General features: G+C 39.0%; 1 protein-coding gene and 1 long non-coding RNA gene across 2 annotated transcripts in view; one reads left to right on the top strand and one right to left on the bottom strand.

Moving 5' to 3' along the window:
- Positions 1 to 5,427, bottom strand: part of LOC114094728 (uncharacterized) — a 40,181-nt gene extending 34,754 nt beyond the window's left edge. The window contains exons 1-2 of the long non-coding RNA XR_003583127.2: positions 5,277 to 5,427; positions 2,303 to 2,466 (exon numbers count right to left, since the gene is read on the bottom strand). This is a non-coding gene — a long non-coding RNA (uncharacterized lncRNA). The remainder of the gene's footprint in view (positions 1 to 2,302; positions 2,467 to 5,276) is intronic.
- Positions 5,428 to 5,671: 244 nt separating this feature from the next.
- Positions 5,672 to 26,542, top strand: Dapl1 (death associated protein like 1). Its single transcript, XM_027938011.3, has 4 exons — positions 5,672 to 5,804; positions 14,468 to 14,555; positions 17,097 to 17,157; positions 26,254 to 26,542. Exons 1-4 carry the CDS (start codon positions 5,738 to 5,740, stop codon positions 26,368 to 26,370), a joined length of 333 nt encoding a protein of 110 aa, XP_027793812.1. The 5' UTR covers positions 5,672 to 5,737; the 3' UTR covers positions 26,371 to 26,542.
- The last annotated feature ends 230 nt before the right edge of the window (positions 26,543 to 26,772 follow it).

Below are 26,772 nucleotides of genomic sequence, written 5' to 3'. Positions count from 1 at the left end.
AAACAATAAATAAATGTAAGGAAGTCCAGTAGAGCAGAGGAAGTTGTCAGGATAGTGGGGAAGGGAAAGAAGAGGTACTAGAGATTGAAATGGAGCAAATTATGTTATATGCATCTAGCAATATGTCAGAATGAACCCCACTATAGTCATGTGTAACTATAATGCACTAATAAAACAATTATTTAAAAAAGAATACAAGGTATTAGCAGGACTCGGTGACATGCTCCTGAATGCAGCTACTCGGGAGGCTGAGACATGAAGCTCACAAGTTCAAGGCCAGCCAGGGAAACTTAGTAAAATCCTGTCTCAAAATAAAAACATCAGAAGGGCTAGGAGTGTCGCTCAGTGGTAGAGCACTTGCCTAGGAGTTTTAAATGTCCCTGGAAAAAAGCAAAATCCCAGTCAGTGTTTGGAGAGAGAAGAAAGACATACTATATCTTAAAAGTAAACAAAAGAAGCTGATAAATATAGGCAGGCCCTAGAAGCTCAGGCATCTTACAAAACAGGACCAATACCCTTGGAGGGAGTTTCCCTCTTAACCATCCCAACACAAGACAGTCACCACCCTCCCAGCTGACTTTCTTGACAATGACTTCTGACACACATGTTTCATCCTTTCAGAACTGGGCTTTAGATACAGCATGTTGAAAGGAAAGTGACCACAACACTCAGAGCAACCAAGAGATCTTTATTGCAGCAGTGCAACAGAGGAGAAAAGAGAGAAAGAGAAGAGAGAGAGAGAAAGAAAGAGAGAGAGAGAGAGCACAAGAGAGAGACAGAGAAAGCAAGAGAGACAGCAAGAGAGAGAGAGGGGCCTGGCAGAAGGGAGTTTTTATAACCCAAATCTAATGAGGTCTCTGGGTCTGCAAGCTGCCTTGTTGGCATAAGGGGGGTTAAGTGTTCAGCCTTGAGCAGGGAGTTGAGTGTTCAGCCTTGAGCAGGGGGGCGAAGCACTCAGCCTTGAGCGGGGGCTTGGGCATTTGGGCTTGAGCAAACAGGTGATAAAGAACCAGACAGAGAGTTTGAGAGGCCAGGTCATCCTGCAGCTAACTTTGTTTGGCATGCCCTGCAGACAGCTTACTCAGCCTGTCCTCCACCTAGCACATGTAACTTGTGTTAAAAGCAAAAATAATAATAATGAGATGCACACTGCAAAAATAGGAGCACATGAGGGAAGCAATGTTTCCTAATACACAAAGTAAAAGAAGAAAGTATTACCACGAAAGTGAAATATAATTAATTTTAATAGTGTTATGTTATCCTTTTATTTAAAAGACAAAATGCTAACTGGCGACCTCACCATCGTGAGAATCCATTTTACTAGGCTTTTAGCATTACGAAGCACAACTCCAAAGCTTTGGTCCTAGCAGAAACCAGTCTCCCATTGCAGTTAACTAGCCTGTTGCCTCTTTAAAGGGAGGTTTATAAACCCATTCAAAGGGTAATAACACGTTGCCTTCCTTCAGGGAAACTTTCATCCTGATGAAGTTCTAGCACATCCCCAAAGTAAATAATCCAAGTTCCACAGAACTGAGTGCAAAAAGCAGGCCTGGATTTTTGATGACAAACTCCAGCCCGAGGAGCTTCCTGATAGTACCCCACAGCAGTCAGAATTAGGGCACTGGTCCCTAACTTCCCCAGATGGGGAAGAAAGGCTATAGGAGGCCACCCAGGAGGTAAGACACACTGGCCTTCCCTTCTGCCCCTTTTACTGGTATTTTTATAGTTAAACATGTGGTTTGTCTCTTTGTAGGTTATGCCACTCTTTTACAGATCCCCTTTTACAGTCCTATTATAAGCTTTTAGATATTTTCCACTTGCGGGTAAAGGAAAAACAAGCAGCCATGTTACCTATTACAAAGTGAATAGCCTGCATCTAAAATGATTGGGATCAGAAGTGTTCACTTCACATTTTTTTCAGATTTTGAAATATTTGCATATATATAAATTAAATATCTTGAGGACAGTGCCCAGTCTAAACAAAATTCACTTTTGTTTCATTAACACAGCTTGAAAGTAACTTTAAACAATATTTTTAATAATTGTGTGCATGAAACAAAGTTGATATATATAGAACCACCCAAGTCAGGAGTAGGATTTTTCATTTGTGTCATGTGGGCCCTCAAAAAGTTTCAGATCTTGAAGCATTTTATATTTCAGACTTTGGGATAAGGAATGTCCACCTGAAGCCCCTGACGCTTGTGGGAAATGTTTGGGTTGGGAAGAGATGGGGTGCCCTGTGGATTCTCATATTTCTTGGGTTACTTTATCATCACCTCCTGGATACTTTCACTCTCATTACCTCCAACAAGTTTTCCAAGTTGGAATTCAGGAGCACATATCCTAGGAAGTGTTCTCAAGGGCTGTGAGAACAAAGCTTTCCATGATGAAGAAAGCTCTGGAAATGTTGGCTTCTAAATTCCCTGTGGAGGTTCACAACATATACCCATGTGTTGAAGGCTCTACCTGTGAATGACATTAAACAGGATTCCTTGTCACATCAATTAGCATTGATGTTAAATCAACTAGCATTTACCCAAACACCATCTCCTTCCGGTCTAGACACTCATTCCTTCACATCTGTTGGGCTGTCCTTGGTACAGATTCTTCTTACAAGTGCTTGCCCTTTGATTTTTCCTTGCTTTCCGCACCTTGCAGATTTAGAGGATAGTCAATGAGACCAGGGCAACAATCACAGGTGTAGGTTTTATGCCATGGCTCTGTGCTGACTGATACCATAACCAGAAGCCACCTTTCATTATTTATATTTGTACTTAAATTAATTGAAACTGGTTGACTTGCGATTTAGACTTAGAATTTTTCAACTTTATGATAGCATACTTGTCCAATCATTCTGCTTTTTGCCTTCAATACAGTATTCGATAAATTGCATGAGATACTCACTGCTTTATTACAAAATAGGCTTTGTGTCTGGTTCTTCTGTCAACTGTAGGCTAATATAAATGATCTGAGCACATTTAAGATAGGCTACGATGTTCAGTAGTTTAGGCGTGTTAAATGCATTTTCAATTCATGGTATTTTCAACTTACAATGGATTTATCAAGACACCCCCCCCCCACTGTAAGTCAATGACCATCAATATTTAATATTGAATAAAATTAAAAACCCAGTTCCTCAGTTGCACCAGCCATATTTCAAATGCTCAAATCAATATGTGGCTGGTGGCTACCATATTAGCCAGAACAGATACAGAACATTTCCATTATCACAGAAATTTCTGTTGAATAACATAATAAACTTTGCAAGCCACAGAAGGAATTCTCTCAGCCTTCTCATTTCATCTTTTACATCCCCCTGTGAGACTGTGAGAGCAGTGAAATCAAGGAGGGGGTGTTGTCACCTCTGAACCCAAGCTCCTAATCGGAGGCCCCGCCGGGAGGGCTGCTCACAAAATATTTGCTGGAAGATATGAATGTTCCCTTCTCTTTGCTCCTGTGGCATGTACCCACTTCTATCACAACACTTTAGCATACTTTTCCCCACCCCCCAAAAAATCTTTAGTGTTTATTGATTTTAAAAAGTAATATAGAATAACTAAAAGATGATCAAAAAAATCAACCCATAATAATCCCACCTGTACATGACCACTCAGCATTTTGGAGTATACTATCTCCATTCATTTGTTTAACAAAGAGATGTTTTGTTGTTTATTGATGTATATTTTGCATGCAATAAAATTCAATATTTTCATATGATGTATGTAAAATGATTCATGTTATCACCTCTATAATTGACACAAAGTAGTTTCATCACCTCGGAAAGGTCCCCTCCTGCTCCTTTGTAGTTTTACCTCTCTCCCCACCCACCTCTGTCACTGGTAAGAGTTCTGTTCCTGTACTTTCAACTTTATAAGAACACAGTAAGTAGGGTTTGAGTTTTGCGTTGTTGTTGTTGTCTGCATACTGGGGATCAAAACCAAGGCCTCTACCACTGAGCTATACCCCCAGCCTTTGTTTTTTGTTTTTGTTTTGTTTTTTAGTTTGGCTTCTGTCATTTAGCATAATGCTTTTAAGATTCATCCATGTCAGTCATTTTTATTGCTCAACTGTATTCTATTATATGGATATACCACAATCTGTTTATTGATACACTTTTTGGGTTGTTTCTTACTTTGTCAGTTAAATAAATAGAGCAGTTTTAAATATTTTTACAGTGTGTGTGTGTGTATGTGTGTGTGTGTGTGTGTGTGTGTACCCACACAGTATTATCTTTTCTCTTGGGAAAACTCCTAGTAATTGGATTATTAGTCAGACTATATACACTAAGTGTACGTTGAATTTTATAAACCGAGTTTCACGTTTTTGTCTTCTCACCAGCAGTTTGAAAGTTACCATTGCTCCAACATCTTCACCAGCATTTTGTATTTTCCTTTTTATTTCCTAGTTGAAGCCTTCTAATGAATATGTAATAGCATTTCACTGTGGTTTTAATTTGCATTTTCCTTATGATTAATGATGCTGAGCATCTTTTTGTGTGCTTATTTGTTGTCAACACCCCCACTTGTGAAGTTGTGTCTGACTCCTTTGCTCATTTTTAAATTGGGTTGTCTGCTTTCTTACTATTGGGTTGTAAAAATTCTTTATATATTCCAGATACTGGTACTTTGTCAGAATTGTTCTCTATAAATATTTTCTCTCACTTATAGCTTGTGTTCATTTCCTTAATGATGTTTCTTGAAGAGCAATTTTTAACTAAAGAATTAAGAGTCTAAGTTCCTGTCATATGCTAAACTTTGGCCCTGGAGATACAACAAGGTCTAAGATTTTAGTAATTTTTTGTATTTTTCCTTTTTATTTTTTGACAAAATTTGGATCTTGTGGTTTCTGACCTACTTTTCTACCATCTTATCATTCATATTTTCACATGTTAAATATCATTTGAAAACATCTGTAATATGTACTACAAAGTACTCACATGGCTTTATCTTAACTTATATAACCACCCCTCTCTATATTTTGGCATGTTTATGTTGATTCCCCTCAAACAAAAAAGAGTCCCACAATTCAGGAGGCTGAGGCAGGAGGATCACAAGTTCAAGGCTCCTTCAGCAACTTAGCAAGACCCTATCTCAAAATAAAATAAAATTTAAAAAGAACTGGGGTTGTAGCTCAGTGGTAGTGCACTGCTGGGTTCAATCTCCAGTACCAGCACACAAAAAAAAAAAAAAACTGAAGAGAAAGAAACACAAAATTACACTCCAGAAACCTCTGTACACATCTCCAATTATTTTCTAAGTACAAACGCTTATAATTACCAAGACTGAAACAAAGGCACGGCACTTGCTTATAATCATCTCTTCAGAAGAACCACAGATGTCTTGAAGCAAAGATCTTGTCTTGCCCCGATTGTCATGCCAGCATATAACAAAGAGCCTGTCACATTGTAGGTGCACTGTACTTACTGGAGGAAGGTATAGAAAGAAAAAGAATTCACCAAAACACCCTCTGCCCTTCCTCCTGTGAAAGAAAATGAGAGCTTCCTGCCTTCTGTAGCTATCTACTAGCCTTCCCAGATGAAGGAAAGAGGAGCATTTTCTTCAAAGAGAAAACTTGCCATGCAGATGCAGGCTGCCAAAGAGCTGGGTGACAAGCCCTGTTGCTGCTCAGCAATGCCCTTAAGGGGCCCCACCCCCTCCCCGTATAAAGCTGGGGTGCTGTGGGGCAGACGCAGTTGGCACTTGGCCTCCAGAGCACCAGCAAGGCACTGGCAAGAGCTATGGCAAACGAAATGCAAGAAGTACAAGTTCTGCTGTCCCCGCTGAAAGGGGGGCATCCTCCTGCAGGTAGGCCCCCACCTGTCTGTTCTGCAGCTGCTGCAGCTGCTGCCCCCTCCCATCAATGCTCAACTGGAGCACCCCAGGAGAGCAGAAGTTCTCAATCCACCCACTATTGCTTTCACTTCCTGCCACCTGATTTCCTCCTATGCTTTTGATCCTCCTTAGCTTGTGCATAAAACCACCTGGTGATTTGTCAGGCCCCCCATTGAATCAAAACCTACAAATCTAGGGGAGTATAAGGCATTCTGTGGTACTCATGGACAGGAATAGTTAAGGAAGGTGAACCTTCCCAGCTATAGGTTAACTGTGACCCATCCACACCTGGATGATTTACTACTATGGAAACTTTGCTCCTTAGAGGTTACAGTTCTCAGATTCAGTCTCCCCAAGATGCCTGTGCCTCATCTGACTGCATACCCAGGCAAACCAGCTTCCACACACAGGACAGCAACCACATCTTTCCCTCCTCAGGCTTTAGGGCTGGGAAGTGTTAGCAGGGATGTACTTTGCCTGTCAACAAGCTGAGAAGCACTTTTTAATAAGCACACAAGGATTGAGAGTGGAGGGTGCTACCTGGAAAAGGTAGCTATCAAGGTGTTTTGCAAAGTACCCACAGTTGTCTTGTTTTTTTTTTTTTAACTTATGCTATCTATATCAACATCCTGGAATATAGAAAATGGTTTTATTGTACTTAACCGTATGTTCATATAGATTGGCTGGGATGTACAGGTCTATTTTTAGTTGTTTTTTTGTTCTTTCAGCTCCTTAAGAAAGACCTTAAAAGCTTGGTCACTTTGTGATTGCTTTCTCTATTTTCAAAATTTAGTTATTGGTATAATTCTTTGGTACCTCCAAGCCCAGGTTATTTCAATTATCTTTGCTGCAGAGGGTGATGGTAGGTATAACCTTTGCAAAGAATCCAAATCAGACACAGGTTAGGGGGGGTGGCACATGTCTGTAATCCCAGCCACCTAGGAGGCTAAGGCAAAAGGAGTGCAAGTTCAAAGCCAGTTTTAGCAACTTAGTGAGACCCTGTCTCAAAATAAAAAATAAAAAAGGGCTAAGGATGTGGTTCAGTAGTTATGCAGTTATGGGTTCAATCCCCAGTACAAAAAAAAAAAAAAAAATCAAATGCAGTTTCAGCATGTTCTGGTGGGCAGCCCAACTGGAAAGTCAAAATCCTTGTTCTGGGCTTCCAATACTAGACACCATGCCCTGATCTCCTTTGGCAGACTACTGCCATTTTATATTTGTAATTGAATTTAGCAATATTTAACATTACGTTTAAAGGTAATGATGCTAACTAATGGTCCAGGAAGTATATATGCAAATTATTGGAAGAGAAACTCATTACATAGATAACAACAAAAAATAAAGAGACCCCCATTCTCTTCTTGCCACTTCCACCTTATAAAAATGGTTCAGTTGAAACCTGATTTGCTAAACTACATTTATGCACAAAGAACATAGAGATAAACTTAACTAAAGGAAAGTTTGAATGAAACCACCGGGAACTTTCTGTCCCCACCACTAATGATTGCTAATTACTCTGTATACATAGCACACCATGACTCCATCAAGCATGTCACAATGCCTCTGGCATGACAATTAATTATTATGAACTGTGACACTACAGATAAGAGGTTTTGGATAATTAGAATGGAGATGAAGGCAGACTTTTGCTTCCCCACTGAGCACAAGAGAACAAAGAAGCCTCATCCTTCAGCTGGTCTCTCACTATGTATTTTAAATCTAAACCGGTTTGCGATAGTGCAAAATTTTATTTATGGAACAAAAATAATTAGGTGCCAAAATTCCATTAAATCTTCACCTGATTTTTTTAAGCAGGAAGTCAGCACGATACGATGAGAAAGGTATATCAGGGCTTTTGGAATCAGACCTGAGTTCAAACTTTGCTTTCATTCCACACCTCTGAGTCTCCATGTTCTCATCTCCGAAAGAGAGGTAATAAACAACATCAATTTGATAGGATTGGTGTGATGATTAAAAGAGTTTATGTAAAGTACCTGGCACAAGAAGATTGACCCCTTTGAAATGGAGGCTTAGTAAAACACATTGCAGTCAGCAGAAATGATCATTCCCAATTTCAAAACAGCCTGATGTCGAAGCTGCATTAGGCGCTCCTGCAGTAGTCAGGAAGAAAGAAATAGCAGTGAAACAGATCCTCGTGGCTGTCCCATCATAGTTAAAAATGAAGCCACTCAGAAGTCAGCCAGCTGTAACTCTCCCACCTACATGTGGAGTGCCTACCAGTTTATCTTTCATGTATATGAATATAATATATTGCAGCTCTGTTAGCCCTGGTTATACATTTATGCTGTGAAACAGACTACATTAAACTTGAGGTGGCCTGGGTTGCAGGAAGCATGCTTTGAATTTCCAGCTTTTTTGATTTGCCTCGCTCTTAGTTTTATAAGCACCCCATTATAAGAACAGCAGTACCAAAAATGTGTGAGTTGGAGGTAGCCACGGGAAGCCAGATACATGATGAATAGAAAGAATAGCAGTCGGTGAGTTTGTCCTATATTCACTACACTTTTTAATTTGATTTAAGCCAAATGAATCAGAGCTATCAGAAGGATCTCCAATGAATCTCTAGAGTAAAGTTTTCTAGTTCATTAAAGAAAGCAGAAAGTTTGGAGGCAGGGGGTACCATCCAGTGTGAAACTAATGCAGAACCTGGGGAATGACCATACTGCCTAAGGACTGGTATCATTTTCTAAAAACAAGCAAACAAAAGTCTTGATTCTCTCTATTCCATCTGCTCAACTTGTAGACGTTGGAGAGGCACAGATCTGTGAGGTTAGAAGAGAGGGGTTACAAGCCCCACTGCCCCAAACATCACAGGGAAGAGAGGTCTGATGGCTGCAGTGAGACTATTGCCATTTGCTCAAAGCTAATGTTGCACCCAGCACAGCACAGCAACTGCCAGACATGCGGTGGATGATGTTTCACAGAGGATCAAACAAAATCAGCAAGATTGAGTAACTTGACCAAAGCCACACAGCTGGAGGGCAGTGAAGCTAGGATTGGAAAATAAACCAGGACTCATGCCAAATTCCTCTTGCTCTAAAGTTCTCTCTCTTTGCTCACAGCCTTCTCTTGAGGGTTTTGGGGGCCTTGATTGGCAACCAAAAATTTGCTGATGAATCAACTGTGAATGCAAAGTAAACATTTTGCAAACATCTACCTTTCAATTAAAATCTGCAAATGAAAGTTCTCAGTCCCAAGACAGAGTTTGCATAGACCTTTGTGTCGTTCCACTTTTTTGCATACATTCATCATGGATTAGTGAAGGAAAAGCCTAATTTTTCTCACAGGCTTGTTCTGAGTTTAGCTGCTATCAAAAACTGTGCAAAATTGGAAAATTATTATATAGAATTTAAAACTGCAAGGTCTAATTTCAAAAGTTATAAACTGCCAAATCTACCATGAAAGTACAATTCTTACACAGAGATGGGAAAGAAAAACTTGAATATACCCAAGTGAATTTAGGGTGTCCTAATGAAATCATCTAAAAGAGTAACTCTCCTACCTTTTTTTTGCCTTTAGTTCATTTTAGCTTGGGAAAGAACATAAAGTCTTACCTTAAGTATTTATATTCACATCTGTACTTAAATCATGGTAAAATGTCCAGTCAATTTCATATTTTACCTTGCCCAATTCTAGTTGGTCTTCCATAAATGTTCAAAAGACAATGTAGTCTCAAAAATGGAGTCACAAAAATGATGACAAATTTAAAGGAATTGATTTGGATACAGTGAGACCTTGAAAAAATCCCTTGAGTCGGACTTATCTGGTGTATGTGAATTGGACCAGCATGTGATGGTGTGGGATTGTAAATGCTGGTTCATCCTGATCTGGGGAGACCAGTGTGACCAGTGTTCCCAGAAGAGCTTTGAAGATGACCTTCCCACAAACTAGCTCCACCTGGTTCCATCGCCCCTTGTAGAGAGGGCCTCAACCTGTATTTCAGTGCATCCATCCTCAGTGTGGGGATATGGTCTGCTGTTTCCTTCTTCTGTACATGTGTGACAAGGGAGATTCCCTCCCAGAATAAGGTAGGTATAGGAACTATGTTCTAGAAATCCAAGGTCTGGTTTTCTAATGCTCCTAAATCATTAAGTTAGCACTCACAACTCTGTAATAGAGGATTCAAAGACTGCTGAATAGGAGGAGGAATCTGTTGGGGAGAATTTTTAATTCCTCCCCTCAAGTGTCTATTTTATTGTTCTTAAGAATGAAGAACTCTCTGGTTTGTGTTTCCTTAATGTCTTTTGATATTTATTTCTCTAAGTGCCCTGTGTTGTTTCTGAAGGAAGGCACGTGATAGATTTTATTTTATAGGTAGATGGGAAAAGTTTGAATCATTATAAATATTTTATAATAAAAATTATCTAGTTTGACTTCTGCCAAATTCTCCAGAATTCTCCGAAGGTGTTCATGACAGAGGACATCTTGCCCTCACTTTAATACACTGAGGGGCAAGAAATCCATTATTATACTAGGTGATATCTTTCACACTGAATAACACAAACAGTTACCTATAGCCAGACCCTGTCTTTTTGGCACTTTCATTATTTGGTCTTCATTCACCCCTCTGGAACAACACAAAGTAATCTAAGTAACAATAACTACTAATTATTAAGTGCCTACCATGTACCAGGTGCTTACATCACCTCTATTCTCTAGAGCTGTCAGTATTATTCCCTTTTGAGAGATACCGAAACTGAGCCTAAGCAGAGTTTTAAATATTTCACTCAAGGTCACTGCATTCGTTGGTTTTTCATTACTGTTATGAAATACATGAGACAGGCTAACTTTATAAATGAAAGAGTTTCATTTAACTCACAGTTCTGGTAATTCAAGAGCTTGACCAGGATTAGCTCTGCTGTGGAGAGGACCTTATGGTAGGTGTCAGGAGCAAATGTAAGAGGGAGAAATCACATCACCAAACAGCAAGTAAGAGAAACTGGGATGTCTTCCAAGTGCACCCTCTCAGTGAACCTAAGGACACCCACTGGGTCCTACCTCCTAAAGATACCACCTCCAAATATTGCACACCAAGGACCAAACACTCAGCAAGTAGACCCTTAGGACAAACTCAAACCATATATCCAAGCCATAGCAGTCACATAGCTTGGGAGTAGAGCTGTCTGACACTACATGACATTTCCTCACCAGGAAACTACTCTTCAGCCCCAACATGGCAGCCCTTTCGATCTTTGGAGATGATAACCTAAGCTCCCTTGAGCCTTTGCTTCTTCAGGAGTGATTTTACTGGATTCCCTAGTTCCTTGTGTGACACAGTTCCCTTCACTTTGGCCCATCTCCTCTGAAGACCCTCAGACCATCAATGTCTTTCCAACTGAATGAGTTTCAAACAAACTCAGTATTACAAAGGCCTTCTCATTCTGAGCTTCTGCTTATTTTAACATAATAATTTTTGCTTCTATCGTTGGTGATAATTATCAGTCCAGGCAGAAGAAAATGTGTAGAAACAATAGCATCAGGGAAAACAAAAGGAACGCTAACAAGAAAATCATTGCAGCGCACCATATTTGAAAACCACTTGTCACGGGAAGAATGGAAAGCACTGTTGGGGGAGTACTGAAACCTGAGCCCAGACCTCTGATTTGATTCTTGCTGGCAGAATAGACAATGGAGCAGTGAAGGAGCTGAGGCACCCCCTTGAACATTCTTCCTGAGAAAGCCCACCCTCTGGTTTACTTCACCTGTGCTCCAGGCTGTTCAGAAAATGTTTCCATGTAATCTCACTTCTGTTGCTGATGACTTTGTATGCTTCTTTTTAAATTTTTTATTTTTGTATTCTTAAATAAAAAATTTAAAGCAGATTTTTTCTTTTCCAAAATGAATCTAACATTATAAAATTCTACAAAGGGGCTTATACAATCAATTTTTTTTGTAAAATATGGCGATTTAAGTGATTAAGTAGAGTTTATTCAGTGAATACAAGTATGTGTCAATAGTAAGGTATTCATTGATATAACAACTACATTAAGGGGAAAACTCATATGATCATATCCATGAATTCTGAAAGGCATTTGAGAAAATTCAAGATCTAGTCCTTATTTTAGGTCCAATAAAATAATAATAAAAGTATAGTTTCTGCTGAGCACCTATAATCCCAGCAGCTCAGGAGGCTGAGGTAGGAGGATTGCGGGTTCAAAGCCAGCCTCAGCAACAACAAGGTGCTAAGCAACTCAGTGAGACTCTGTCTCTAAATAAAATACAAAATAGGACTGGGGATGTAACTCAGTGGTTGAGTGTCTCTGAGTTCAATCCCGGGTACCAAAAAGAAAAGATACTTCCTTAACATCTTGACATATATTTACACAGGGAAAGAGAGTATGAGCCACCAAAGTACACAATATGTTTAAAGAGAAAACATTAAAAGCAATCCCTTAAAAATTAAAAAGGCAATTTGGGAATGTAATTCAGTTGCAGAGCACTTGCCAAGTGTGTACAAGGCTCTAGGTTTGATCACCAGCACTGGAAAAAAAGGTAGTGGGTGAAGGCAAAGATATCCACCATTGTCACTATTTAATATTATTCTAAAGGAGGCAATATTATCATTTGCAGACTATATAATTTTTAAAAATCCGAACAACCTGAAAGAACCTACAAAAAAACTATAATGAGCAATTAGAGACTTCAGAAAATCCTGTGTATAAAATCAAAAACTTTAAAATAATAGCAATCTGTTGGAGTAATAATGGAAGAATAGACCTCCATTTATAATAGCAGCAATAAGAATAAAATGAATAAAAGAATAAAATGCTTAGACAATGGACCTAATAATAAACAAGTCACTGAGGAACTCAGGAGAGGATGTGAACAATGGGAAAAAAATATTATGTTCTTAAACAGAGAGCTACCAGAAATGTAATATGAATTTTCCCTTTCAAAAAAAAATATCATCAAGATTATTTATAGAGAATGGACAAACTATTTCTAAAATTCTTATGAAAAATAAGTAAGAATAACTAATAAAATTCTTCAAAGGAAATGTAACAAGAAGGGATTAACAGTTAAGTAGTGAGATACAAACTGGTGCATCCTCCAAGATGGACAATTTGGCAAGATTTAGCACATATTCCTCAGAGCTATCTGGATCACTTCTCAGAATTTATCCCACTGGTAAAATTGTGCTGATGCAGAAGTATGTGTATAGAAGGATAGTCACCACAGTATTCTAGTGACAACAATGGATTAGAAACATAAGTCCAACATTCCCAAACTGGCTAAGTAAACACAGAACGTTCATATAATGGGATTTTTAAAAAAACATGTGTTAAAAGGAAAGATACTCAAGGACTGGGGATGTAGTTCAGTGGTAGAGCACTTCCCTAGCATGCACAAGGGCTTGGGTTTGATCCTTAGTAACTCAAGGAAAAAATTGGACACACAGATAAAGATATATTAATGGTTATTTATGCTCAAGTGGAAAAAAATGAAGAGGATGCAGAACAAGGTGTGTCTTATGCTACCATTTTTTTAAAAAAATAATGCATAAAATATCTGTGGATAAAGACATAAGAAACTTGCAACATGAGTAGTATCTAGGGAGATGATCTGGGAGGTTGGGAAATAATGGTAAGAGGGAGATCACAGACCTTTTCATGACTTTTGAATTGTGTCTTCTATATGTATTACATAACCGAAAATAATTAAATAATAATTTCTAAATAACAATGATGAAGTCAAATAACTAGGGCATTGAGAAATAGGAGAGGTTCTCTTTATTTTTCACTTTATTGGAACTAGTCACAGAAAATTGCCCATGTGGCATTTCCATAAAAAGAATTAACAAGTTCAAACAAATCAATGTCCATTTAGCTATTTCTCATTTGAGCTTGTCAGATTTTAGATGTACAAATTTCCTGGGAACTGAGAAAAGTATTTGCTTTGACTTGCAATCTGAAATGGGTTGTTCATTTCCAAAAGTTGATTCCATTCGACATTGTTAAACACTTGAATTGCTGTTAGGTCATCTGTAGCCTAATTAACACTAATTGATCTCTTGAATGGCAGGATTATTAATGCAGTTTAATTACTCATTAGAACCTCTGAATGAGGCCAATGTGGAGGTTTGGGGTCTGGGCTGGAAGGTGGGTATTCAGTGGAATTTTAAGCACCTCTGTTGAATTAAATGCCTGTGAGCACTGTGAGTTCTGACTTTTGGCACATCCCTCAGAATCTGACTTTTGAAAGCTTTGGTTGAAAAAAAAATGCAAGCCATGCAAAAGCTTTAATCTCATAGGAAAACCAAGGGTCACATTGTATTGTTAGTTGCTATCACAAAGAATGTAATTGGTTTGATAACAAGAAAAAATGTTTTTCAGTGAAATGCCTAAAGGAGTATATTGTTATTCTCCTCCCCAAAACTAAGGTATAACCTTCTGCTTTTTCAACCTCAGTTCCACTTCTCTGAGCATAAACAAGCAGACCTCAGCCCTTCCTCTGCCCCCACCTTTTATCCCCAGAAAATATTTTTTTCTTTTTATTTTGTTGTTTTATATGAAAATGTATAACTTTAAAAAATAAGTTCAAAAATATTTTCAAGTATAAATCCATACCTTGAATAACAAAGCTGTTCTAACTTTCGTGTTGATGCTTGTTTATAGTCAAAGCTGGAAGGATGCGAATTCCCAAAAAACAAGAAATGGGTGTCTTGGAGAGACATACCAAAAAAACAGGATTGGAGAAAACAAGGTAGGGGCTGTTAATTTCTTCTGCCTCCAGAAGTAGTTTTAGGGCAATCCTCTATGCACTTGAAGGCAGCCAGTTAAAGTAGGGTGGGTGTCATGATTGATGGTGACTTGGGCAGTAGGGTGGCTACCAAATGAAGACTCTCTTCTGGGCTCCCTGAATGACCCACCACCCATCCTCCTCCTCTCAGCAGCCAGCCCAGCTACCTCCTACTGACTTTTTAAGGTGTCCAAGCCTGACACACACATCCCTTTACCCTATTTTCAGATTAGCCTTTAAAATATCACTAGGCTGGCCTATTTTCATAGCATGCTTTCTACTGAAGCAAATCTCCTGAATTAAAAATAAATGGCTATTTTTGTTTTGAATTCACCTCTCAGTTATTTAAGCAACTAATGGCCACTATATCTGGCATAGCTGGAAGGCATATAGATTCTGAGGCTTCTCTCCCCTGACTTTTTCCACCTTGACCTTGACACAATACACTATTCCCAGAACCCAGCGGAGAGGGGTGGGCTGAATCCCAAGCACAATCAGCCCAACCACTCTACATCTTGTTAAGGAAAATGAGTACATTTCAAAAAAAAAATAAATTGGTTCCTCCAAGTATCTCAGTGATGGGTGCTTCAGAGACTTAATTTTAAAATGGTTTCTATAGATCGGTTGATGAGTGATTCAAACGGAGTTAATGGAATGATGTTCAAGGCACTGCCCTTCATAACAGAAAGAGAATATGGAGGAAGCATACTGTATTTCTTTGGCTCTTTTCATATAAATTTGTTTTTAAATCACTTTTCAAGGTTTTTTCCCCCCTAATTTATAGGAAGGAATTATTTTAGGATCTCTGCCACATTAGAATGAAATACTGATTTGCCCCCATTAACAACAAGCCATTTGTTTTCTTGATATCAGAAAATAACCATCATCTGAGGAAAGTGAAGCCCTAAGTTCTTAAAACTGTGGAGGGAAGCATGCTCATTATTTATCTTCTAACCCAACATCTAGGACAGGTCCTAGAATAGTGAGTGCCTGCTGTAAATGATACCAGACAGTTGTTGAATCACAAGCTAGTTGACTTAGGGAGCCTATTCTGTTTCTAAGGCCTGATTCAAGCATAAGCCTTGTTTATTGTGACACTAGTTCTCATGCCTGAGCCAGGATCTCAAGCACTGAAGAAGCTGGGCTTGGAAATGACCTTTAGCAGGCAACCAGTGGAAAGGTCTTTTCTCTGCACCTCAGAAAATGGAAACTTAGTATTAATTCTAACATCAGTTAAACAATTGAGGCAGAGGAATTGGTTAGTGAGTAATAAAGTAGTGATTGGTACCTTTTTAAAAATTCATTTATTTTCTAGTAGTCATTGAAAGATGGGAATTGGATTACTACAGACTTAAACAGCAAGAGGACTTTCTATGTTGCCCTAATTACCATGGACAGATTCTGGTTATGGGAGGCTTATAGAATGGGGGAAGCATTTTAAAGAAAAATAAGGGACTCTTAGGAATATGAACTGGCTAGGCCTCCTCCCAGGTGCCTTGGAGGGAGCCTGTATATTGATAGACCCAGATTCATCAGCTGCATTTGCTCCCCATAAATCCCTTCTGCTATTCATATCTCCTACACAGGCATGTACACCAGATAGGAGAGTCCCATTTTCACAGACAAACACTTTTCCTACATCTTCTTGTAGAATAGCTTTTTAAATTATCATTATTGTTTTTAGTTGTTGATGGACCTTTACTTAATTCATTTATATGCGGTGCTGAAAATCGAAACCAGTACCTCACACATGCTAGGCATGCATTCTGCCACTGAGCTACAATCCCAGCCCAAGAATAGCTTTGTTTTAAATATTTTTAAAATATATTTTATTCATTTATTTATATGCAGTGCTGAGAACCGAACCCATTGCCTCACACATGCTAGGCAAGTGCTCTACCGCTGAGCCACAATCCCAGTCCCCCAGATCAGCTTTATTCTTTTTTTAAATATAGAAAATAAATTAAGAACCATCAGTGTCCATTTTCTAATAACTTCTAGTAACCAACACAAGTTATCCAGATGAGCAAACACAGACTTCCCTTCCAGACATTGTGCTGCAGACTCAGCCTTGATTGAAACCCTCCCACAAAATAACTTGGCCTGAGAGAAAGAAGCCAGACACAGAAGAGTATGTGCTAAAGATGGTTCATTTTATGACACACAAAAACAGCCAGAACTAATCTCTGGGGCTGTAAGTCAAGGTAGGCATTATCCTTAGGGGCAGTTGGTTTGACTAGTGTTTATAGTCTGTTAATATTCACCAGGCTATATACTTACAACATGTGCATTTTCTGTGTGCATATTATATTTGAATGAAAAGCTAACAAACAATTATAATATTAACTTGGACCACAAAGTTTATTGCAGCACATGGGTATACAGAGGCAGAATGTGTGTCTTCTAGATGTTGCCAAGTCAAACAAATAGCCATCCATATAAATCATTTAGCTCTTCAGTGCGAAAATTTTAAGTCCTGATTGAAGTTTCCTTTCATCTTCACAGTGCCATTGCAAATGTTGCCAAAATACAGACGCTGGCAGCCCTGAATGACACACTGGACAAGGTGAGTGTGCATAAGGTGAACCACGTGATACTCCACCTTGGTATTTGCCCAACGTGAGCCAGCAGATGACCACTGAGGTTTTTCCCCGCCTAGTGGTTTGATGTTCTTGTGGGGAAAAAAATCTCCTCTTTGTGAAAGGAACATAAAATGGTTAGAGTGAGAAAAGCTATTTCTCCCAAATTCCTAAATAAAACATTTTTAAAAATAAGGAAATAAAGTGAAAATCATGAAACTGAATGTGCAACACTTTCTCATGTCAAATATTTCTGGAAAACATTGGCATGTTTTTATAAAAGATAGCCCGTGTATTGGGAATTCAGGAGTTTTTGATCTTCCTCCCATCTCGGCATCCCCCCACGGAAATATTTGACTTGAGGGACAGGTGGGTAATGAAGGGTTACATGGTTTAGGGCTGGAGGAAGGCTGAGTACCAGCTGAGTATATCCAGTAAAGTCTGTTAATAAAAACAGTTGACCACTACTATTTTTACTTCTATATCCTGAATTTCTTCAGAGTAGCTCAGAAAAAGCTCACCAGGTAGATAGCAATTTGGTTTGTTGGATTCAACTGTTTGTTCCTAAATGTCATCAGTAAGCTTAGTGGGGGCCTTTATTCTACGTCTAAGAGGCAGGTACATTATATTCAAGGTAATAAAGGACTATTCTTTCTGCTACTACACTTTAATTGAATGGACAGGACAGGGTAGCTTCTGTAGAAGAAAGACTTGCTGTTGTAGGGAAGTTGGAAAGTTTCCCTCACATTTCTGAGGTTTGATCACGTAGTCTGAAATAAATCAGTATAGGCAGATTAACAGAGAAAATGTTATATACAATTATGTACAATGTTATAGCATGCATAGGGGCATCACGGGGGGAGAAAGTGAGTATCCAAGACCCCAGTGAGGCTTAGAAACTCATGCACCTGCTGCATAGGGAAAAGGGAGTTGGAAATGTGGGCAATTTCAAATGAGAATAAATAATTTTTAGGGGAGATGAATGGGCCTGAAAAATGGAGGACAGCTTATAACAAAGTCTGTCAGGGCTCTGGATGTGGCATGAGCTCTAATCTTCCTTCCTGCAATATGCATCAATCTCCACTGGATGATAAGACATCTGGGGAAGGGATTCACAACTGAGAACTTTCTGGAAGATCAATGCTATAGAAAGATAGGGGAGCCTCAGAGAAACCTTCTTCCTGCATTAGCTACTTTCTAGATTCCTTGAGTCTGAGTAAACAGCATGCCAGAGTTCCATCGAGATATTTATTGTTTTGCCAAAATCAGGGGATAGAAACTGTGCACTTAGCCTCTGGGGTCTCCATTTGGTGCCATTGGCCACTCACTGTCAGCTCAGCCTTGAACAGGTTACTTATCCTGTGCCTCAGATTCCTCCTTAGTAAAGTAGGGGTAAAAAAAGAGCATACAGCTTGCAAGTTTGTTGTGTAGAATAAGTGAGTTCACACACATGAATCTTTTAGAAGAGTGCTAGGCACAGAGTAAGCTCTGCACCCTTTGTTAGGATTAGTAGCACTAGTTTTATGGCAGTGAAATGAAAAAGAATGTCTAAAATACATGATGTCACAGGTCAGATTATATAGAGCAAGATTTTGATGCTGAGCTATAGCCATAGCGTTCTAACATGAGAGGGCTTTATTCTCCCAATCAGAGATGCAGGGAGGCCATAGGTAATTCTGCTACCTGGCTTCAGAAGCAGGGCTGATGGAGGATGCCCTGCTAGAGTAACAAAAGCTGCATGCAACTGCATCTCATTCTCATGCTCCTGAACCTCATCCTTAGGGTATCAGAATGTCTCCTGGCCTACAATATAAGGCAGAGTCTATATTGTACTTTTATAGACACTTATGCTCATGTCTATGACGTAGAGGGTTCTTTCTCTTTCCATAAAAAGTATCAATGCTGGCCCAGGCATGGTGGTACATGTCTATAATCCCAGTGATTCTAGAGTCAGGAAAGATTAGACAGCAGGATGACAAGTTCAAAGCCAGCCTTAGCAAGGTTGTAAGCAATTTAGCAAGAACCTGTCTCATTAAAAAAAAACAAAAAAACAAAGTAAAAAGCTCTAGAGATGTAGCTCAGTAGTAAAGCAGCTATAGGTTCAGTCCACAGTACTTAAAAAAAAAAAAGTATTACTTCCCTGTTTCAAAGATGGAAGGCAGGAGAATCACAAGTTCAAGTCAACCTAGGCAACTTAGCAAGACACCATATCAAAATAAAATAAAAATAGCTGGGGATGTAGCTCGGTGGTAGAGTGCTCACCTAGCACGTGCAAGGCCCTGGGGTCAGTCCCCACCACTGAAAGGAAAGATGAAAAGAAAATCCTCTCCCCCAGATAATAATAATAACCAAATTGTATTTAGAGAACAATGAGATGGTATGCTATTAAAAATGCTTTTAAAGCAACTATACTTATTTTAAAAATCCAAACTTGGCCACCCAGCTCAGTGCTAACTGGAGCAGGATGGTAGCTCAAACTGTGCAGATCTCTAGTTAGGAGAGCAGGTCTGGCATCAGCCACAACCTGCTTGATTCCTGTGCTGGCTCTGTCACTGACATCAGTGTGACCTTGGGCAAATGGAATGTGATTAATACTATCTACTTCATAGGAATATTATGAGAATAAAAGGAAGTCATATAATTCATGCAAAGTAAGTACTTCATACAGTCAGCCCTCAGTAAGTTGGCTTCTATTCCCAGGCATGCATCTAGCCTTCCATCACTTGGAGTCCCAGGCACAGGATAAGGAACAAACATGTGGAACAAAAATAAGTTCCAAGAGTATCATAAGTGACTGGCTCTAATGTGGAAGTGGGTGTGCTAAGTAAAGAAAGAAAAATCTCCCCTGAATCCATAATTCAGCCTGAAGCTTAGTAGGATTTCATAATACAACTCCCTCAACCTGGGGTTGAGATGGGCTGACCACAAGATCTGCTGAGATCAGTGGTTGTCAGGGTCTGGGGTTGAGGAAGGGACCAGCTACAAAGGAGGGAGAGAATTTTGGGAGGTGATGGAATAGTCCTGCGTGTGGTGGTGGTCATGGATTGTATGCACTTATCAAAATTCATAAAGTGGTATATTAGTATGGGTAAATATTGTGAGTAAATTATGCCTTGATTTTTAAAACTGAAAAAAAAATACTACCTAAACTATATTGGCTGATACAAAAATATAAAAGACATAAAAGATAAGGAGATAGAAATATAGATCTAAATCTTTTGATAGATTTCACCTGCATGATAGTGCTTTCCTCCTATAATATATATAATCATGGAGACCTAACAATATAAATTGGCCAGAAGAAATATAAGAGCAGAATTGAGGATGCCTGAATTTATTAACATTCATTTACATCCTCAGCTACAATTATGTCTAGTCCCAAGCAACCATGTTATTCCTTATTTCTATTTTAAGAATGTAAGAGTCTAAAACAACCCCTATCCATAAGATCGCATCAATCATTCAGTTATGACAAGAAATCTCTACCTGTACTCTATTCATCTCTGAATATCTTACTTTCAAATCAACTTAAGGTTTAGGAGATTTGGGAGATTTAAAGTAATCCCCAAAGGGCTGGAATTCTACAAATCTAAGAGGGGAACAGCCTAAACTTCCTTCCCACAATTTTCCCACCGCACCTTCCACATAAGACTTTTTTCTTCCATCCAGCCACACTTCTTCCCTCCCCACCTCTCCAACCACCCATTCCCCACCTCTCTATCCCTAAACCATGAGAGATTCAGGTCCCCCACTGGCTGACCACATGGTGTGATATTCCTACAGAAAAGGGGTTCTGGAACCTGAAATCTCCCTGGTCTGAAAAATCTGGGAGACCTAGTCTTAGACTAAGTTGTACTACTTAGAGCTACTCCTTAGAAGTTATTTAACCTTTTAGATGTCATGTGTCTCCTCTGAGATATATTTGCTCATTTGCTTTAAAAAAAAAAGAAAAGAAAGAAAAAAAATTAGGGCTAGAAGTGAAAGAGAATGATACTGACAAATATATTAATTCTCTGGACAGTCATTGAAATTAAATTTGGCAATAGCTGTGTCGCTTCTAAGCACGTAAAAGTATCCAGTTAAAACCTTAGTAATGGAGGGGGGGTTATAGCATGGAGGTGGAAGTTTGGTAAAAGTTTGGGTTACTTTTTTCAAGTTGCCAGACTTTGAGTCACCACCCCAAAGTCAGTGAGAGGCATGTGAAATGGGATCCTGGGGGAGAGAAAACCATCAAAGACATCTGCAAATTTAAAAAGGTTCTTCTTGTTCCGTAGATTAACATCACCGTAGGAGTATCCTTGAATTTCATTGACATGAGCTGAATGTTTTGTTTTAAGCACTTTGCTTAACAGAGTGTGGAAATTTAAGTGCCAACATTGGAGTTGGAAGTTAACACCCTGGAAAGATGAATGGGAGAGCAGCAGTCTGCTCCTACTACCCAATGTCAGGCTCTAAAACAAAACCTGCTGCTGATTTTCTTACATCTAGAATTTCCTTCACAGCTCCAGTCATAAAGACCTTCATCACACTTCCTTTGCTTTTTGTGCAAAACTAAAAATATGGGCTCTGAGGTCACAGCTCCCCACGATGAAGGTAAATTCTCAACATGGGAGTTTCTCTTGATCTGCTTTTCAAGTTCAATATGTTGCCCCTGTGATGAAGCCACAGCAAGGCAGAGTCCTCACACATACAGAGCCCTGGGATTCTTCCTCTCCTGGGAAGAATCTTGCCCTAATGAATCAAACAAGAAACACCTTTCATTCTGCAAACACTATCATTTTACAAAGGCTAATGAAAGAAAATTCCAGTTAATTTGCCAGTCTAAACCAAGCCAGCTGGTTGTAGGTTGTACTCTGGAAAATGAAGTCTACTTATGTCTAACTCAGACTTGAAAACAAAACCTTCCTATCTCCATTGATACTAAATCTACAGAAAAGATTTATGCTTTCAGGGACTGAACATTTTATTTACAGTTTCATCAATTTTGATGTAAGATGCTTTATGGATAAATATAAATATAATGGATAAATATACAGACTCTCTACCCACAGCACAAAAGCCTTCTACATTAGGATATCCCTGGTGGATAGGGTCAAGGAATGAAAAAGAGAATTTGAATCTTCTGTTATATTTTCAAGAGTTGTTGTAAAACTTTCTTATTGGATCCCCAAAACCTCTACGCTTGTGACTTAATAATTATGAGCATCTTCTCTCCACCCTCCCACCCTCTCTCACACTTTCTCTCTCTCTTACTTATTTGTGTATGAGAGAGAGAGAGATTGAACCCAGAGTGCTCTTCATCCCCAGCCCTTTCATTTTATTTTGAGACAGGATCTCACTGAATTGCCCAAGCTGGCCTCAAACTTGCCTCCTCCTTCCTCCTGGGACTACAGACATGCACCACCATGCCCTACCTATAGGCAGTTTCTCTAAGACTATTATCTTTAGCAAAATTATTTCCACTTCTTAATTCTTTTGATTTTTACTTTTTTCCAAAAACTTTTCCAAACCAATTCACAGATGGCCAACAGGCCCCAAAGGCTGCCGGTCATCCAGTCATTCTAACCTGTGGTACTGCCCTTCTGAGAAGCAGTTGAGTTAAGCAATGCTTCTAGAACTTCAGTTAAATGCCTTCATTAAAATATAATCCTTAACTCTCATGCACCACTGATGGAAATGTAAAAATGGTGCCAACACTGAGGATCATACATTTAATAAAACTGGATTGCCATAGGAGCCAACATTTCCACTTCTAGGAATACAATTAAAAGCTGAAAGTAGGGACTTGAACAGATATTTGCATACCAGTGCTTATAGCAGTATTACTTGCAATAACCAAAAAGTGGAAACAACCCCCCAAGTTTCTGTGGATGGTGAATGGATAAGTATACAGACAACTGAAATATTATTCAGCCTTTTAAAAGAAGGAAATTTGCATACATACTTTAACATGGATGAATCTTGAAGATATTTTATGCTAAGGAAAATAAGTCAGAAACAAAAAGGAAGTCGCCAGTGACTTGGGACAGGAAGTTGTTTAATGGGTACCAATCTGGGATGATAAAAAGGTTCTGGAGATGGATGGTAGTGATGGTGGCACAATAATGTGAATGTATTTAATGCCACCAAACTGTCCATACACTTTAAAGAATGGTTCAAATGGTCAATTTTATGTTGTATTTTACTACAATTTTTTTTTTTTTTTTTTTTTTTTTTTTTTTTTTTTTTTTGCAGGGGAACAGGTCCAAGAGATTGAACTCAGGGCACTCAAGCCACATCCCCAGCCCTATATTGTATTTTATTTAGAGGCAGTGTCTCACCAAGCTACTTAGTGCCTAGTTTTTTGCTGAGGCTGGCTTTGAACTCGCAATCCTCCTGCCTCAGCCTCCCGAGTACTGGGATTACAGGCATGCACCACTGCACCTGGCTTACAATTTTTTTAATTTAATTTTTTTTTTGTACCAGAAATTGAACTCAGGAGCATTTAACCACTGAGCCACATCCCCACCCCTTTTTATTTTTTTATCTTGAGTCAGGGTCTTGATAAGTTGCTGAGGCTGGCTTTGAACTTGTGATCCTCCTACCTTAGCCTCTTGAGCCACTAGGATTACAGGAATGGCTACCATGCCCAATCAATAATTTTTTTAAATGACCAAAAATAGTGTAACCTGTAAATTGTAGAGATCATCTTGGAGATTGCCAAATAACAAGACTGAATTAAGCAGCAAGTGGGTTATAACACACTCTCCTCCCTTCTCCTTTCCTTTCATACTTTCACTTATCATCTTTCGTACCTAAAGAACAACAATTGACATGTGGCTTTATCCCTTTCAGCCCCAACTTGTCTTGCCCCACCTCATCTTGGCTAATTGCCCAGATCTCTGTTATATGAAGCTGTTTGCTTCTTTCTCACCCCTCTTTTACCTTACATTTGACCTTAATTGTCAAATTGTTCTTCCTACCTGGAATCTCTTGAAAATGAGTTAAAGCTAAGCTGAAATAACCCAGTTTGAGACTAAAGACACCCAGTCTGGAAGCACACTACTGAAGTCGATGACTTCTTAAATCTCCTTTCATTCTAATGTTAAAAGAAATACAAAACAAACACTCTGCCCTTACCACGCTGTAAAATGCATGTCTTGTGCACTGACGATAACTCATCTGACAAAAAAGTAAAACGTTCCCAACGCTTTTTCAGACTCTGAAGCAACATTTGTGACTAATACCTCAATTACTGTGTTCCAATCTGCTAGAATGTCAGCAGGGACCATCCTTGGGCTTAATTATTATACAACTTGTACCTGCTCATGGTAAAAGAAAAATAAATAGAAAAATACTGATAAGACAAATAAAAAAACTGAGTTGCCCATGATTCTATCCCCTTAGCAGTAACCATTATTAACAATTCAGTGTATATTCTTCCAGTATAGTTAATTTTTTAAGACCAAGAAGAAAGGCCTTCTTAGAGTCAAGTTTCACATAAAAGGGACATCTGTGGGCCTATAGCTTGGGCAGGGATATTTGAGATGAGATGTAAGACACATGTGTTTTTCCTGGCTTAGACGAGCCCAAACAAACCATAAACAATGTGATGCTTGAGGTCAGGAACAGTTTATCTCCCCCTTTTATTTAATTAGAGTGTCAAGGAAAATGCATCTAAGCTCTATGGTTATAAGTTGAATTCCTAGCAAGCTGATGCACCCCTTCCTTGCTGGCTAAAGCGATGTCCTTAAAGTACTTGTTTTAGTCAGCTTTTTTGCTGCTGTGACCAGAAGACACGACCAGAACAATCATAGAGGATTGTTTACTTAGGGGCTCACAGTTTCAGAGGTCTCAGTCAATAGACAGCCAGCTCCATTCTTCTGGACTCAAAGTGAGGCAGAACATCATGGCAGAAGAGTATGGCAAAGGGAAGCCGCTCACATGCTGATCAGAAAGCAGGGAGACTCTACTTGGCAGATACAAAATATATACCCCAAAGGCACGCCCCCAATGACCCACCTCCTCCAGCCACACCCTACCTGCCTTCACTCACCACTCAATTAATCCTATCAGGGGATTAATTCACTAATTGAGTTAAGACTCACAATATAATCATTTCTTCTCTAAACCATCTTGCCTTATCGCACACATGAGCTTTTGGGGAATACCTGACATCCAAACTGTAACAGCACTTTTATGTTGTATTGATGGACTTGGAAACCCAAAACTGGAATGGACCCAAAAGATTACTGGGTCCAAATTCTCCTCCTAGGAAAACTACTGGTGAGGTGCATAGCAGCTCTGGGCATCCTTCCCATTTTAGGTTGTCCTTAATGTGAATTCCAAAAGGTCTCTTTGTTTTATAGGAAATTCTGTTTTATAGGAAATTCTTCATGTTGTCAGAATGTCTCAGTCTGTGTTAATTTGAATCCATTTAAGCCTGTTTCCTCATAGATGTCTTCCATGGAGATGACTAATAAGGACTTTGGTTACCTGAATCTAGTATGTCATTCCTTGATCTTCTCTTCACGAAGCAGTTTAGAATGGACTACATGGAATGGCCAAAGTCATGCCATTTTTAACCTTATAAACAGCAATTTCACATGCTTTGACCTAATAAATAACCATAACTCTTCTTAACTTCTTTCATAGACTCTTTATTTCTGATTTTTTTGATAATAGAACCCCCTGCCAGGACCTTTTCCAATATTCTGGTAGCCTTCTTATAATACTAACCCATATATAAAAGCTAGTGTCCAAATAATTGTTAATATTACAGAGCACCAATGCAAATATAATTAATCATTTCTACTTTTTAAACTGTTACTTCAAGACATAAATATAAGTGCACATGTATTATATATTCTCACATATCATATATTTTATAATTTTAAAAATTCAAGACAAGTTAAAGAGGGAAAAACCACTTTAACATGTTTCCATGGATCCAGGGTGGAAATGGTATGGAAAAAAAGAAGTATCATATAACAAATCAACAAAACTGTGAAATTCCCAACCAGCTTGTATTGCTTTCTATGACTTTAATATTTCATGACCAAAAATGTCTAATATGATTTTTTTTCTTCCCTTCTCATCTTTAGCTCAACCATAAATTTCCAGCCACAGTGCACATGGCACATCAAAAACCCACACCTGCTCTGGTGAAGGTCACTCCACTGAAAAAGATCTACATTATTCAGCAGCCTCGGAAATGTTAAGCTAGGACGTGGGACGTAAAATACAGCCACCTGGCCACCTGCCGCCAGCATGAAACAGCTTAGGAAAAAAGGACCAAAATTGTCCATAGGCCTAGTGCACTTGCTTGGTAAAGAAAATAAGTTTTGTATCTTTCCTTTTGACTTTAGATAATAAAGCATCCAAAACTAGAAATCTGATGCATTCTTGTGACTCTTTTTGGTGCATGTCAGGATCCCATGGATATTTACACATACAATTCCATAGAGTAAGTAAAGAATCCAGAACACCCAACTATTCCACTCCACTGCCACTGCCCTGGGTCAGTGCTGTCCTCCTGGTGGCTAATCCCAAGTTGTTCCAACCACACTGAGTTTTCCTTGCAAGCAAAGTCTAGTGTGGAGCACTCTGAGCTTTGCAAGGGC

Source organism: Marmota flaviventris, chromosome 11, assembly GCF_047511675.1.
Source record: "Marmota flaviventris isolate mMarFla1 chromosome 11, mMarFla1.hap1, whole genome shotgun sequence".
NCBI classification, from domain to species: Eukaryota; Metazoa; Chordata; class Mammalia; order Rodentia; family Sciuridae; genus Marmota; species Marmota flaviventris.
This window is presented reverse-complemented; position numbering and strand designations above follow the sequence as displayed.